Source organism: Emydura macquarii, unplaced genomic scaffold, assembly GCF_026122565.2.
Source record: "Emydura macquarii macquarii isolate MOO-44397 ecotype Brisbane River unplaced genomic scaffold, CSIRO-AGI_Emac_v2 contig_499, whole genome shotgun sequence".
In the NCBI taxonomy this organism is placed as follows: domain Eukaryota; kingdom Metazoa; phylum Chordata; order Testudines; family Chelidae; genus Emydura; species Emydura macquarii.
In genome coordinates this window covers 10,384,165-10,398,365 of record NW_027130636.1, presented here as the reverse complement: position 1 = coordinate 10,398,365, position 14,201 = coordinate 10,384,165, and the positions used below count along the sequence as shown (strand labels likewise).

The window sequence follows — 14,201 nt, the reverse complement described above, 5'->3', positions numbered from 1 at the left end:
CCTTGAATGACTTATCTCCTTGTCAGAGAGACCAATAATACAGTGGAGAAATAGAGGTTGCACATAGCTCCTGGCCTGGGAAGCATGCTATGAGGGGAGAAGGAGGAGGAAATAGGGGTACACCGTGCCCTTTCCAAGGGGGAGGGGAAATAGAGGACTTTTCTATGAGCAAATGGGAGGGACAGCACTTTGTGGGATAAAAGGGAATGGGCGTGCACGTGGCTGCTGCTATGGCAGGAGGAAGAGGGGACAATGGTAGGGGAGTAATGGGAGGTACACAACCCCTGGTGGGGGCATTGTGAGAACCTAGGATGGAAGGGAAGAATGGGGAACATTAGTATGCAGGAAGGGAACATGGGAGAGCACACAGCATCTGCCACTGGGGTGGGCATAGGGTAGAATCATAGGACTGGAAGGGACCTCACAAGGTTATTTAGTCCACGTCCTGCCATGAGTGCAGGGGACAAGCATTATCTTGGTGGACAGACTGAAGGGATGGGTGGGGGAAGCTGCAGGGAGTCCCTGCAATAGGAGAGAATGGGAAGATGGCTTGCAGGAAGCATCGGGGGAAATGGAGAGATGTAAGGAGCCCTGTGGATAAACCGAGGCCTCCAGCCACTCTGGCTGGCTCTGATTTCTCTCTCTCTCTCTCTCTCTCACACACACACACACACACAGTTTAAAAATAAATAAAGACTGTTTAATGTGCCGACCAGTAAAACAAAACCCTCTGAACAGACCTACCCCTTGCAAACAAACAGTGCAAACCAAAACAATTTCTCATTCACTGTCAAGCTCTGCACTACTGCAACTAATTATTCTGGTTCACAGAGTAGCCTGGGGAAGGCTGCTCCCTGCACATTTCAGGGATCAGCTATTACTGAAAGCAGACTTGGGTCCTGAGAGGCCTAAAAAGCTTTCAGCTCACACTAAGAAACCACTTTGCAGATGAAGAGCTCACAGCATTTAGGTTAGTTGATATGCGGCTGCTATTTGTAGCAAGCATGCAATACCATGCCATTTTAGATCCCACTCCTGCTTTCAGATCCATGCAGACTCAAGGCTGAGCCTATGTGAATCCAAATGTAGGGTTGGCATTTTAATGTTTTGAAGTTGCAATGTCGCTCATAAAGAAGGGACCTACTGTGAGTCCTTGCCCACCCCTACATACATGATAGCCTTTGGGGGATACAGTACCACAGCTGGGGGCTCCTTTGTCATAGTGATCCAGTAAACTGTGGGCAATGAAACTGCTTTCTGAGTGCAGTGTCTCACACTTCCTGCAGATGACGATTTCACATTTCGGACACATTTTCCCAGAGTGTGGCTGCCTTAAAGAGCACATCTCCTCCCTTGGTGGCTTCAGCTTTTTGGACCCTTTCCTGTGTAAACATCTCTTCTTGTCTTCAAAAACCCGATTCCTCTTCTGAGGGCTGGAACCACAGAAGGAAAATGGTGACAAATTAAAACTTTGATAGCAAAATGAGGTCAACAGAAGCCATTAAATGTCCTAGTTATAAAACCCCCTTGCGTGGAAGCTTCCATAGAGCTCTGTGGAGGTTCAGGGGTCTGCCCATGCAAAGATTATTGCAGGCGACAGGCCCTAGTTAGTAAAGCAAAGTCCAGATATTATATCATACAAAGCACATATTTGCAATTATGAACTCCCATGCAACTCTGATGACTTGATAATGCTCTGTCCTTGAACAGAGACAACTGAAAGGGCTTAATGGGACACCATTAGCGTTCACAAACATAAATACTAATGACTTGAGTATCCTTTTATAGCAGTGCCGTGGCTCCAAGCTGAATGCTAACTAAGGCCTCAATCCTGGAAGCAGCTGCTTGGCTCTACTACCATGAATAGTCTCCAAGTAGTGTTTGCGGAACCAGGGCCTATCAACACTTCTATGTACCAAGGCACTAGGACCCTTAGATATATATTCAGTAACAAGCAAGAACTGGATCTTTTATGTCAGCTTGTTGATGTGGTAAAATACCAAGAGAACAGGCTGCTAGAACAGTCCTGCTTTTTTAGAGCAGATTTGGAAAAATCTCTATTCCAATTTTAACTGTCCTCACTTTCAAATTAGTTTGAGGCCTGTCTCAGAAAGCATGATTTCCCTGGTTTTGCTGTTATATTTAAATTGAATTCTTAGCCTCTTCTGTTCCCAGAACACACTTCCATGAAGTCCTGGAGAGCAAATGTAACCCACAAAATCTGTGGACATTCCATCACTGCTCATGGCTCAGGGTTCAATTCTGCTAACGTAACTCTACTGGCATTAATGGCGTAAGTCCATATTTGGTCCAGTGCAATCAAAGTCAGCGTTTAGTTCTGTGCCAAGCATGTAACAAGCTGATGTGGCTATCAAGCCTAATGTAGTTAACATAGTAATTGCTGATGCTTACATGCTCTTCTTGCTAAGATCATAATTGCATGGGTCTAATTACCAAAGACAGACTGCTTTTAGCAGAGCTGTTGGACCAGGACATTTTTTCAAAGTTAATTTATTAGCAACCCCCAATAATTTCAGTATTGTGCATGCACTCGATTTATCTCATCTAAGAGGGACCTGGAGTGACATGAATGACCCTGACATTCCGCAAGTGTTTTAAATATGAAAAACAATGAACACTCCACGGGGCTAACAAAGCTGCAAAGAAGCAGTTAAGAAAAACTGAAGTTTAAGCCCACAACTCAAGATGTGGTATCACACACAACTTTCAAGTACCTATAAAGTTGTGTATCGATTTCAGCTGCTATCCATATGTTGCTACCACACCATGTCTTCCGATATGATTGAGGATACAACACTGGTGCAAACACCGATTCACCAGCTTAGTAATGTTATTCCTAGAAGTGATTTCCAGGGCTGTGACAACTCACAGTGTTGATAAGTACAGTACAAGGATACCAGCACGTAAACCTGGGCACTGGGAAACAAATCCCCACAAGTCATTCAACCTTTCTATACCTCGGTTTCCCTATTTATAAAAAAGGTAATAACCATATCACCACATGGTTTGTAAAGCTTTTTGTGGGTTTTGGGTGGTGGATGCTATAGAAATGCAAAGTATTATGCGTAAGTAACTTCCACTGGTTAAAGATTATGCGCTGGGACCCTGCACAGTGTCTATTACAACTACTTATCACGAGTCAACCCTTGGAGCATGGAATCTCAGACATACTTACAGTTTACTCTTGGAAGGCCCAGAGAAGAAATTCAGTGCAGGAAACCTTTTCTTAAACAGACGCTCTCTCTTTTTCCTTCCATGTTTCATATCACCTGCTCTCTCTTCTTCACTCTCTCTCTTTGACTTCTGCCAGCTCATCTTACCTATAACAACCACCACCAAATAGCAACAATGAAACAGATGAGAGCACGAGACAGTAGGTTCACGAATCTATTCCCCTATCGCAAAACTAGATGAGTAACAATGTGCAATCAAATTATATAGATAAGCTTCTGTACTAACCTGTAGACATTCCTGGAATGCAGGTAGGTTTTGGGAGTTCAGACAGCAGGCACTTTCCATCAGATGGAGCAAACACCTGCTTTGCAAAATCCTAAGGGAAGAAGAAGAGGTAAATATGGATATTCTTTCTTAACTCAGCTATAGATAATAGGCCTGGCTGTTAAATAAGATAAATGTCTCCATTCTAGATGCTAGCACGTACTACTAAAGTAACTGCAAAAAAAATAGAAAGATGCTCACTTGATAAAAGCAAATAATAGGAGATAATAAAACAATCCTGTACAGAGAATGGAAACAGCAAACTGATTTCTCGAGATGGCACAAACATAACACAACAGGCAGGGAAGGCACTTGGTCACTGCTTGAAAATAATTTCTTCTTTTTCCTGATAAAACATTTGATTAATCTTAATTTCCGCATTGTGCTGCTTTGTCTCCAAGCACTATCCCTTTAGCCCCTGTGATTAAATTAGTCTCTCTGCTCTACATTTGATATTCAATAATTGCATTAACTTTTGGTTGATTGACTCACATGGTCTTTTTCACTCACTCCAAATTGCTGGGAAGCAGCTTCGGCCCATCCTGTGCCATTGTTGTAGTTTGAAGTATTTCCCGATAATTGTTTTCTAAAACAAATCACAAACCCCTAATTTTTAGGAATAAATACAAAGGAAGTAGCTATTCTATTGAGTTACAGAGTGATCAGAAAATCCTCCACAGCTGAGCTACTTGCTTTAGTTTAGTCTTCTTATCCTTATGTACACCTCTCCACAGCCCAGCCCCTACCACAAGCTCCATGCCAGCACAAAGGCCTTGGTGTACAGCTCTCATTGCAGGTTCAGAACCAATATAGCTCGCACTTTTATTAATTCCATTGTAATTGTGCACCAAGAATACACTCTGATGTACATGATTGAGGAAAGTAGGAAGAGTTTAGGAGTAGCACAGCCACTCAGTGGTTAACCCCCTCCTCATGCTCAGTAGGCAGCAGCCCACATTTTTAGCAGAGCCTAGGGAAGTCCTACATCTTTCATGGGGAATGGTGTATTTTCTCTGTGCAGCAGGAAGAGAAAAGCTGCTCTGAAGAAGGTTGGGAACATCTCTGAAATACACAAGGAAACATTCTCCCAAGAAAGTGCTATCAAAGTTGCAGGTGTAGGAAAGTTACAGACCTTTCCATTTTAAGGTCTTTCTGCCGTTTTTTAGTGCTTTCTACAAATTCAAGGCCTTTGGTAGAAGAGGACGTGTTTTCCTGTAGCAGGGATACAGCAGCATCAATCTACAGCTACCCTATTAAAGCAGCTTTGCAGAGCAGATCATAATCACCAGCTAAGGGGCAGCAGCTGGAGAGGCAGGCATTCCCTCTACCTCTCAGTGGTGAGTTCAGAGCCCTGCAGATGAGGCAATTTTAATATTAATGCTGAAGCCAGGCAGCTTATTGTTTTTCCCCTTTAACAGGAGGTGGAAGAGAAATGTTATTTTAAGGTTCTCAGTGTAAATGTATAGGAAAGTGGGTAATGAAAAAGCTACAGTACTCAAAGTGGCCCTGGTCTAAAGCATATTGAGGGCAGTGGAAAGACTTCCACTTCAACAGACTTTGGTCAGGCCCTGCCTGTATGCAGCCTTTTTACAAGACTGGGTGCAGTAAGGCTAAATTGTCTACATTCCCTTTACCATCTGTAGTCAATAGCGAATATAGCTAGTTCTTATGATTGACTAGAACTATTCTTCTGCTTAAAGGAAAGTATGTGATTATGTGCTGTGCTGAGTTTATGCCCAGTATATTGCCCAACTGAGCCCTTATCTCTTTTCCTCCATCTCATTCATATTTCTGGGTCTTTTGCTTTTCCTTGCTTTTAACACTTTGGTTCATTGTCTGTGTAGTTTATTGATGGCTTACTAAGACACAGAAATAATGGCAAAGTATTCTTGGGTTACCTCAGAGGCTCTCACACAAAAACCAAACACCCCTCCCCCCCCAACTCACAGTTAAAACAAAATTGAAAGTAATTAAGGGTCACCACTTGGGCCTGCAAAGTATCAGTAATATCTGGATCCTACTTAAAAAGAGCTAGGAGGACACTAATGATCTTCTGGTGGAACAACTACAGATCTTTGGGGATGTAGGCACAGAACACCATTTCCAAGTAATTAAATGCTGTACTTCTGTATTAGCTCTGTTTAATCATTTTTGTCACCTTTGATCCTTAATGAGTCCATCTGAAGGCTTTCTTCATAATTCCTGATATAGCTGCTTTGCTGGTTAAGGAGTGCTATTGAGGTATTAGTTTAGGGGGCGATTAAGGACAAATATATGCAGTTCTGAACAGATATATGATATTGCATATTGCCCAAGGCAAAGTGACATGGTGCACTGGAAGAGACTTATCAATTCCTAGCTATTCTGGAGCAAAATCCCTGAGTGAATGGCTCTATACTAGCACAACATGAGATGCATGTGTGTTAAAGACTCCTCTCTATGAGTCTGTTTTATTGGACTGGTCCCTTTGTTTCTACTTGTAGCCTGGGTGGGGCTAGTATGCCCATTAGTGAGTGGCCTTGATGCTGCCATGTTTGCGCACATGGCCTCAGCCCAGGAAGGACATATTTATTTATCAGTTTAAAAACATTCACAGACCAGTTTTTGTTTTTTCTGTTGTTACCAAAGTATGACTTTATCCCAGTCTGGAGAAGAGTATCAGAATGGCAGGACAGAAGACTACCCTACAGACACTACACATCTAGATCTCCCCTTGTATTCTCATCATTTGTATTTCAATAGTATCCAGAGGCCCTAAACAAGGTAGAGCCCCACTGTGCTAGGAGCTGTACATATACATTGTGAGAGACAGTGACTGACCCAAAGATCCAAATACAATCCAAATAGACAAGTTAAAGGGTAAGAGAAAGGAAAGCATCCTCCCTCCACTTTACCTCTGGGGGACTGAGGCACAGAGTGATGAAATGACATGCCCAGCATCACAGGAAGGCTACGGCAGAGCTGAGATTTGAACTCCCCACTTAACCACAGGATCATCCTCCCTCTCTAATCTAATACAATACTTCATTTGAAAAATATTTCAAAAAAATCCTCAAAGAAGCTATTTGACCTGCTCTGCTCATATCCTTTCGGCCACCACAGGGTGTCTCTGCATCTCTTCCTAGAGAGTCAAAAGCCTGTGGTCCAAAGTAGCCAGGAATACCCCACTTTTGGAAAGACCAGGTGGGTGTGGCAGTATCTTTTGTTGGACTTCTGCTGGTGAGAGAGGCCAGCTTTTGAGCTGCACCAAGCTTTTCTTCCACCTTTGAAATACAGAGCTTCAACCCTTTTGGTTTATTTCACACAATTTAGGTTTCAAAGAAACAAACTAACAAAAAAACACCACCCACTTCTCTGTGGATTTTCTTCAGCAACAGAGAACTATGTTTGGTTTGCGAATGCTGTTACAATAAGTGATACTTCTCCTTTTGTGGCTGAAGGTGCTTGAATCCTGGAGATGTTTTGACAGTGTAGCTGCTTGCAGTTCATGAAACAAGGATGATTAGATTTCAGTTACCTGATCATGCATCCGTTGTTTTCCTATGGCTCCGTTCTCCCCTCATGTGAGTTGCACCACGCCTCTGAGAGCACAACTGTACATTTTTACCAGGGAGTTACCTATATACCAATGTCTTCTCGAAGCAATCAGTGTAGTATCTTTGCCAGGGTCGTGGAAGCTGAGTATTGCATGGCACACCTTAGCATATCTGTCCGAATGTCCTTAATATATGTTTAAAGTAGTGTTTATTTGCAATGATATGAAGCCACACAGCCATGTGACTTAGCAGTTACATGGTACAGTCACCTCTGGACTTAACGCCCACCTGCTGGGGCTGTGATGACTTTAATGTGAGCTATGCTCTATAATCTTTATAAATGAATTTGTTCTTTGGGATAAAACATGAACCATTCTGGGTCTATGTCCAAACCCAAACCTGAGCCTGCTTGAAGCTTTTAGATTTGGAAAAGGTTGAATAGCTGCTTCCCCCTCCCCCCAGAATTGCTTTTCATTCTCTCTACATCCTGGTCTTGGAGAGAGGAACTTCTGGTCCTAGCCAAGACAGTGCCCAGCAGGGTTTTAAATGCTGGGAGATGGGGGGGGGGGAAAGAGATTGTGGCTGTGGTCCATTGCTACATTACTTGTGTAACATTGGGGATAAGAAGATTTCGTCCCCTCGGCTTCCTCGTAGGTGCTATGCACAAAGCTCTGCTATGAAAGCTTTATGCATGAGAGCAGGATTTGCCACTTAGGACCTAAGCAAACCTCAGATGATCCCAAAGCTGGGCTTTTTCATAGCAGGATTGGTTTCTGGTGTGTTATATGGTCCTTAGTCTATTTCTTTATCTAACTGCTATGGGGCATATGTTGCTCTTGTCACTAGGAAAGTGTGGGGTTACAAATGGGCAGTATTTAGCTGGGTAGATGGATGGGGAAAGACCTCTACCTCTGCCCACTAACTTGACATGAAGATTACCATTGGTGGGGTCCTGCATCTGAAGCTTCCTTTGGCACTCATTGCTACCACCAGAACAACTAGATGTTTCCTCTAACCTCGGAGGTGTACATTCTCAAATAATCCCCCTCTTTGTTCTGTTTCAGACTTTCCCTTATCCAGGAAGAGATCTATTCTGAGACAGTGGAAAGACTCTAATTGGCTATGCTGAGTGTTGGATCACATGCCAGCTAAAACAAAATAAAAAGTCTTGTCATGGGGAGACAGTGCTGGATTTACATTGGCTAAATAATCTCTCTACACCCTGCTATCCCTCTATCTGATTATGGGGTGACACTGGATTTAAATGTTTTATTGTGCTTCCTCTTCCAGAATGGCTTCACTTGGTGATCAGGAGGACAACCCAGGGGAAAACACATGGATTCAAGAAGGATTTTGGATGCCTCACTATTGGGGGAGCGAAAGGAGGAAGGCAAAGAAACTGCATACATGCAAAGGTCAGTAGACCTTCTTCCTTCTACTTTCTTTGACAAGCAGTGAGATCCTCTGCAGTCTGGTTTTATTGCTGCACCAGCTCAGAAAAAAAAATTGGTCCATCTAGTATGGCATCCTTTCTCCAGTCCTGGCCAGTCTTGGATGATTCAGAGGCAAATGCAATATTGTACTGAGGAATTTTCTTCCTGGCTTAGCTGCTATTTGTGCATGCCCTCCCTCTCTTCACTCTTAATCCCACTATGTTCACCTGTTACCTGTTGATTGGATTTTTGCACTCCTAATTAGCTACAGACATATAACAGTAATGCTTTCTTTGTTTAAGGACAAAGGATTATTTTTTTTGAAAAAAAACAGAGATGGAAATTTGCCTAATTTGCTTTCACTGCATAGCTGAGAAAAAAAAAACCCCTATTATTAAATCTAGAGAAGTCAGGAGGCAGACAGCTGGGGAAAGGGTTCCATTTCTGATAGTCTCTCTAGGACTTTCTTCCTTCTTGAATTACAGAGGGTGTGAATTTGTGCCTTTCCTCTACTTCCTAGTGTGTTATGTGAGGTGCAGGCATGCTCAGTAGCTAATGCCTACCACTCCTCTCTCAGTAACGGTGCCGACCATACTGAGAGACTGGTTGCATCAGAAGCAGAGCTGGAAAGCCATCTTTGCTGGCTGCTGAGGGTGAGGGAAGCAGTAGCAGATCAGCCGACTGACAGAAAACAATGTGAGTATCTCTTGGCATAGGAGCTTGGTGAGTCTGAGAATAGGAGGGTGGGATGTGTCTGGAGAGAAGCAGTTTGGTGAAGGCAGCAGCAAAGCACTGTCCGTCCGTTGTGGTGCTGAAACTCGGAATACTCAGCTGTGAATGGGCGTTTCTCTTACTTCACAAAGAAACCAGAGCATCGGGGCTTCCCGCTGAAGCCAGGCTGGGCTGTGGGGTTGTACACCGCTCTGTCGCGAATTCGGGTTTCTAGCTGTGAATGTCTGTTTAAAATGATAGCCCCTGAATGCTTGCTCCGCACAAGCACAGCTCTGTGGCTGGAAAGTTCACTGCTGTTCCTGGTACATGGAAAGTTGCTCATTTGGGCTTTGGAGAATGATCCATTATTAAACGGTTGTTTTCCAAACCAAGTACAAATTAACCCTTGCTAGAAATGCATCTTTTGGGGTTTAATTTTATGTGATGTGTGGGTGGACTGAGAGGCTGGCTTTGGGAACAAGGCATCTGAAGCTCCTTCAACATTGTGGAGTGGCTGGCTGTCACATGAAAACTACATGGCATCTGTGTGAATCCGTTTCAGGCTCTGAGTGTGCTAGGGTGTGAGACCTCTCCTGTGTATTTTAGAGCTCCAAAGTCTGTGTAAGGCAGCAGCCAAGTCCAATCACTCTGCAGTGGCTGGCTGAACAGTTTTTCCAGCCCTTGGACAGCTGTGAAGAGAATCAGTAAAATGTTTCCAACTCCAAATAGTGCTGGGACAAAGCCTTCAAAATGCTGGGCCCGATCCTCGGATGGTGTAAGTCAGCACAGTTCTGTAGCTCTCAATGGAATACTGCTGATTTACACCAGCCGATGATCTGGTCTTTTGTTCTCACCACCTGATGAAAGGTGTTAATAAAATATTAGCTATAAAATAATTTATCAAAATTGTATTCAGCATCAATTTGTTTCTTTGCAGCAGTGGATGACACTAACCTGTCACTTCCGAATTATGTTTATTACATCCTTAAACTGTTACCCATGTCTTTAACCTTGGTGTAAATGACAGCATTCATTTCCTCTTTTAGTCAGTGATAAAACCTCTGAAGTTAATAGTTACTCTGGAGAAACATTGGTAATAATGAGAATAGATCTGGCCCATGCAGTTTAGCTAACTAGATCACAACCTACATGGGGGGAAGAATTTGATAATAGAAGGCACTTCAAAGGAGATGACAAAGGTAGACCAAGATCCAATGGGTGGAAGTTGAAGCTGGACAGGTTTAGACTAGAAATAAGATGTACATTTTTAACAGTGAAGATAATTAACTATTGGAACAGCTTACCTTGGGTTGTGGTGGATACTCCATCACTGGCAATTTCAAATCAAGACTGGATGTTTTCTGAAAGGTCTGCTCTAGTTCAAACAGGAGTTAATTCAGGGACGTTCCATGGTTTGTGTTATACAGAGGGTCAGACCAGATGATCACAGTGTTCCCTTCTGGCTTGATAATCTATGAATCTGTTAATATGATTGCATCAATGTTCATTCATGGCTAGTCCTAAATGCTAACCAACTGCACAGGAAGAATGTCTCAGAAGTATAAAAGGCCAAATCATTCTAATACTATATAACATAAGCAGGGAAAAAAACATAGAGCCAGATCCTCAGCTGGTGCCTATTGGTGTAGAAGTGAATGAGAGCTGTGCTGATTATTGCAAATACAATATTGAATGACTTGTATCCTACTGTAAACTATTTGAATACACATTTTAAAAACATTTACATCCAAAACAATATTCTGAGATCTAAAATTTGTTTTTCATTTGCTTATTCTCCTATTAAAATCTCAAAAAACAAGCTTTTGTCTACAACATTCAGAATGTCTCCAAGCCAAGGAATTGCTCTCTGAAAAATATCCGGGTTTAATGTGCACTCCTGAACTTCTCCAAATCATTAGGAGCTTGCCAGCTCATTGTATGCTGTCAATGCAGTTGAACTTCTGTCTATATCAGGAGTCAGATGGTGACGTCAAATACCTTTATTTGTATGTGAGCTGTTCTTCAATGATTGATACAACGGTTTCCTGCTGCAGAATTATAATCTAAATTGTTTAGACAAGAAACAGGGTTTCATACTATCTTTGTCTTACTAGTGTGTATTCATAACAGATGTTTTTAATTAAAAGCAGAAAGATTGGTTCAATATTAATAGGATTGGGGCTCACTTTTGTAGAAAGCTTGCATAAGATTCTTTATGTTAATTTAGGGAACAGAGGAAACCTTTTATTGTTTGTTTTGTGCTGAGATAATCTTTCAACTCACTAATCATACAAAGCCAGGATAAATAAGCAACTTGCCAGTAGGCAGATATTGATGTATGCAGTATATTTCTTTTTCTCTGTGAAATGGACGTACAGAAAAGGTATTTAAAACTCCTTGATGATTGTCACCACTATCAAACTTTGAGTTATTGATGAATGCCAGAAGGGAAGTGTGTGTTAACTAACAACCCGTAGCAACAGCTAATGGTGTTCATCAACTTGCAAAGGCTTATTGCTATTGAACAGCAGATGCCATGAAATGGTTTCTTTTCTTCTTCTTTTATTATTTAGTGACCACCGTAAACATGCGTAGCACTTCACACGCTTGTAAGAAGACAAAAGGCTGGATCCTCGGGGCTTGTCTTCACATACAGCGCTACAGCAGTGTCACTGTAATGCTTTAGTGAAGGAGCTACTACAACGACAGGCAAGCTTCTCCCATTGGTGTAGTTAATCCACCTCCCCGAGAGGCAGTAGCTATGTCAACGTGAGAAGCTCTCCCAACAACATAGCGCTGTCTACACTGGGCGGGTTAGGTCGATGTAGCTACATTGCTTGAGGGCATGCATTTTTCACACTCATGAGCGACACAGTTATACCGATATAGGTCTGTAGTGTACATCTGGCTTTAGTGACTTCAGTAAAGCCATGGTGATTTACACCAGCTGGGAATCTGGCTGCATGGTCTCTACCCCAATAAGATTACAATCTGCGTGGTGCAATACAAATGATGAAAAAGCAGTCTCAGAAGTGGGAGCAAACCATATTGAAGAGAGGATCAGTACTGAGAGATGAAATGAAAGAAGCGGGTTTAAAAGGAGGGATCTGAAGGAAAAGCAGAGGTCACTTCTTACTTGGGAAGAGGGGGAACGCTGTTCCAAGCATAAGGGTAAGAGACATGAACTGAGAGTCGCGGAGAGGGAGGTGTTTGAGTGTTGTTTCTTGTGGGTTGTTTCCAGTAGAAGGAGAAAATGAGAATAGCAGCAGGAATGACTTTGATGCAATCCTGTTTATATACAAAGAATGAACAAAGGCCTGTTTTCCTGAATACAGCAGGAATCAAACAGGAGGCAGTTTGTTTGCTCACGGTTCCAAGCCTCTCCCCAGTCGGCACTCTGGCCAAAAAGATCTCTGTCACAGCGTGACACTGGCCCTTTAAGAGCAGGGCCACTGCAGTTTGCTCCAATTGGGTTTTAAGAGAAAGCACCTGAGCCATATGAATGGGAGAGACCTGGTGAGTCAGGGGAACCTGAGAACACAGATGAGTGGAGACCAGGAAAGGAGCAAGTTAGAGCTACCGAGGAGAGACTGAGTCTTCAGAGAGTAGAAGGCTCTGCATGGGCTCCATGGAAAGAGGGAGGAACTGGCTATGAGCCTGGCAGAGAGACTAACTGCCCTGAGATAGAGACTCAGTGCTGGGAGCCAGTGCAGGGCTGAGAGTTAGGAGCCGGTGGAGGGATTAGTCTGCTGACCTTCCTGAGCCTGAGAGCTAGGGCTGGAGGCTGAAGAGGGCTAGATCAGTGGGTGGAGCTAGCTTGCTGATCTCCCGGAGCTGACGAGCTAGTATTGGGAGGGAAAGGGCTGAGTCATTGGACTGTGTTTTGAGAGGAAGAGTCCTGGGGCTGGTCCCTCTCAATTGCATGGCCTGGAGAGTGAGACTCTGAGACAAGGGCAGAAAGGAACTGGGGGCAAGTGCTTATGGGCCCATTTGTAAGGAGCAGGAAAAATCACTGTACATTTGTCTGTTTTACTGTGGGAACTGGGCAAACTGTTTGATTCTGGGGGTTCTGTGGACTAGTCTATATGTACCTGAATAAATTATACCCAGAGGTGGTATTTTGAGCAAACAACGGGAGACATGCTGTTCTTTTTATGACAGGACTGAGGGGAAACTGAGTCAGAAGCACATGTGCCGTGGCCTGTTGCAGAAGGGCACTCCAGGCGGACTGCCTGCTTGTGCTCTCTCTCTCAGCTTTCTCTCAGGTTCACATTACAAGGGCTTCTCTTGCTGTCTCCTGGGCTTTCCGCTCCTCTGGCTACTTCTGACTCAAACACGCACACACTGCAACAATAAAAATCAGTCCCCAGCTGCTGCATTTGTGCATCAAGTCCTTTGGTGGTGACTTCTAGCTATCACTAATCAAAAGGGCATTTCACTGTGTGCTCATTTAGCCTGAATGGAAAGCAGACAGCATGCCCCACAACTTCACCGAGCTTTGTGATCACCTATAGATCAAAGACAAGCTCGCAAGGGGGTCACCCAACCTCTAGGAGGGAGCAGTGGATATGAGAAAATGCAAGTGGAGAGTGACTTGTTTGTCTGTGGAAACTAGAACAATGACAGTAGGTGAAGCTAATGGTTTAGTTTCTTTTCAGTAGTCACATCAGTGGCTAATTAAATTAATCTAGCACAAAAGAACTCTGTTGCAGGGCACAACTTTTCTGAGCTGCAGAGTGAAACAAAGCACCAGGACACTCCTTGGGGGTCACACTGTCTCTCTGTTCCTTGGTAGGAATTTAGGATTTAAAAAAAAAATTGCTGTCTTTTAGCAGCAAAGAGTATTCACTGGATGGATGGTCTGAAACTGGTTCTGTTAATCAAAATGAAACCATACTGGATCGACTTCTGTTCAGTTACACTGAAGGCAAATGGAGTGACTCTGGATTTACACTGGTATCAGAGCAGAATTTAGCCCCTTGTAAGTACTCAAGTAGCTCTT

General features: G+C 43.2%; 2 protein-coding genes across 2 annotated transcripts in view; one reads left to right on the top strand and one right to left on the bottom strand.

Moving 5' to 3' along the window:
• Positions 1–505: 505 nt before the first annotated feature.
• LOC137147128 (uncharacterized) lies at positions 506–4,726 on the bottom strand. Its single transcript, XM_067538929.1, has 5 exons — positions 4,652–4,726; positions 4,012–4,105; positions 3,481–3,571; positions 3,197–3,341; positions 506–1,433 (listed from the first exon to the last, which is right to left on the bottom strand). The coding sequence occupies exons 1-5, from the start codon at positions 4,657–4,659 to the stop codon at positions 1,100–1,102; spliced, it is 672 nt and encodes a 223-aa protein (XP_067395030.1). The 5' UTR covers positions 4,660–4,726; the 3' UTR covers positions 506–1,099.
• The window catches only part of LOC137147129 (vesicle-associated membrane protein 2-like), a 79,279-nt gene continuing 69,788 nt past the window's right edge, over positions 4,711–14,201 (top strand). Inside the window, exons 1-2 of the mRNA XM_067538930.1 lie at positions 4,711–4,856; positions 8,346–8,470. Coding sequence (XP_067395031.1) covers positions 8,391–8,470 — 80 coding nt within the window. The 5' untranslated portion in view covers positions 4,711–4,856; positions 8,346–8,390. The remainder of the gene's footprint in view (positions 4,857–8,345; positions 8,471–14,201) is intronic.

Coding starts and splice junctions, on each gene's coding strand:
- LOC137147128 (XM_067538929.1), bottom strand. Junction 3,572..4,011: donor GAGTGAGTGAAAAAGACCAT/GTGAGTCAATCA, acceptor TTCTTCCCTTAG/GATTTTGCAAAGCAGGTGTT. Junction 3,342..3,480: donor CATTCCAGGAATGTCTACAG/GTTAGTACAGAA, acceptor TGGTTGTTATAG/GTAAGATGAGCTGGCAGAAG.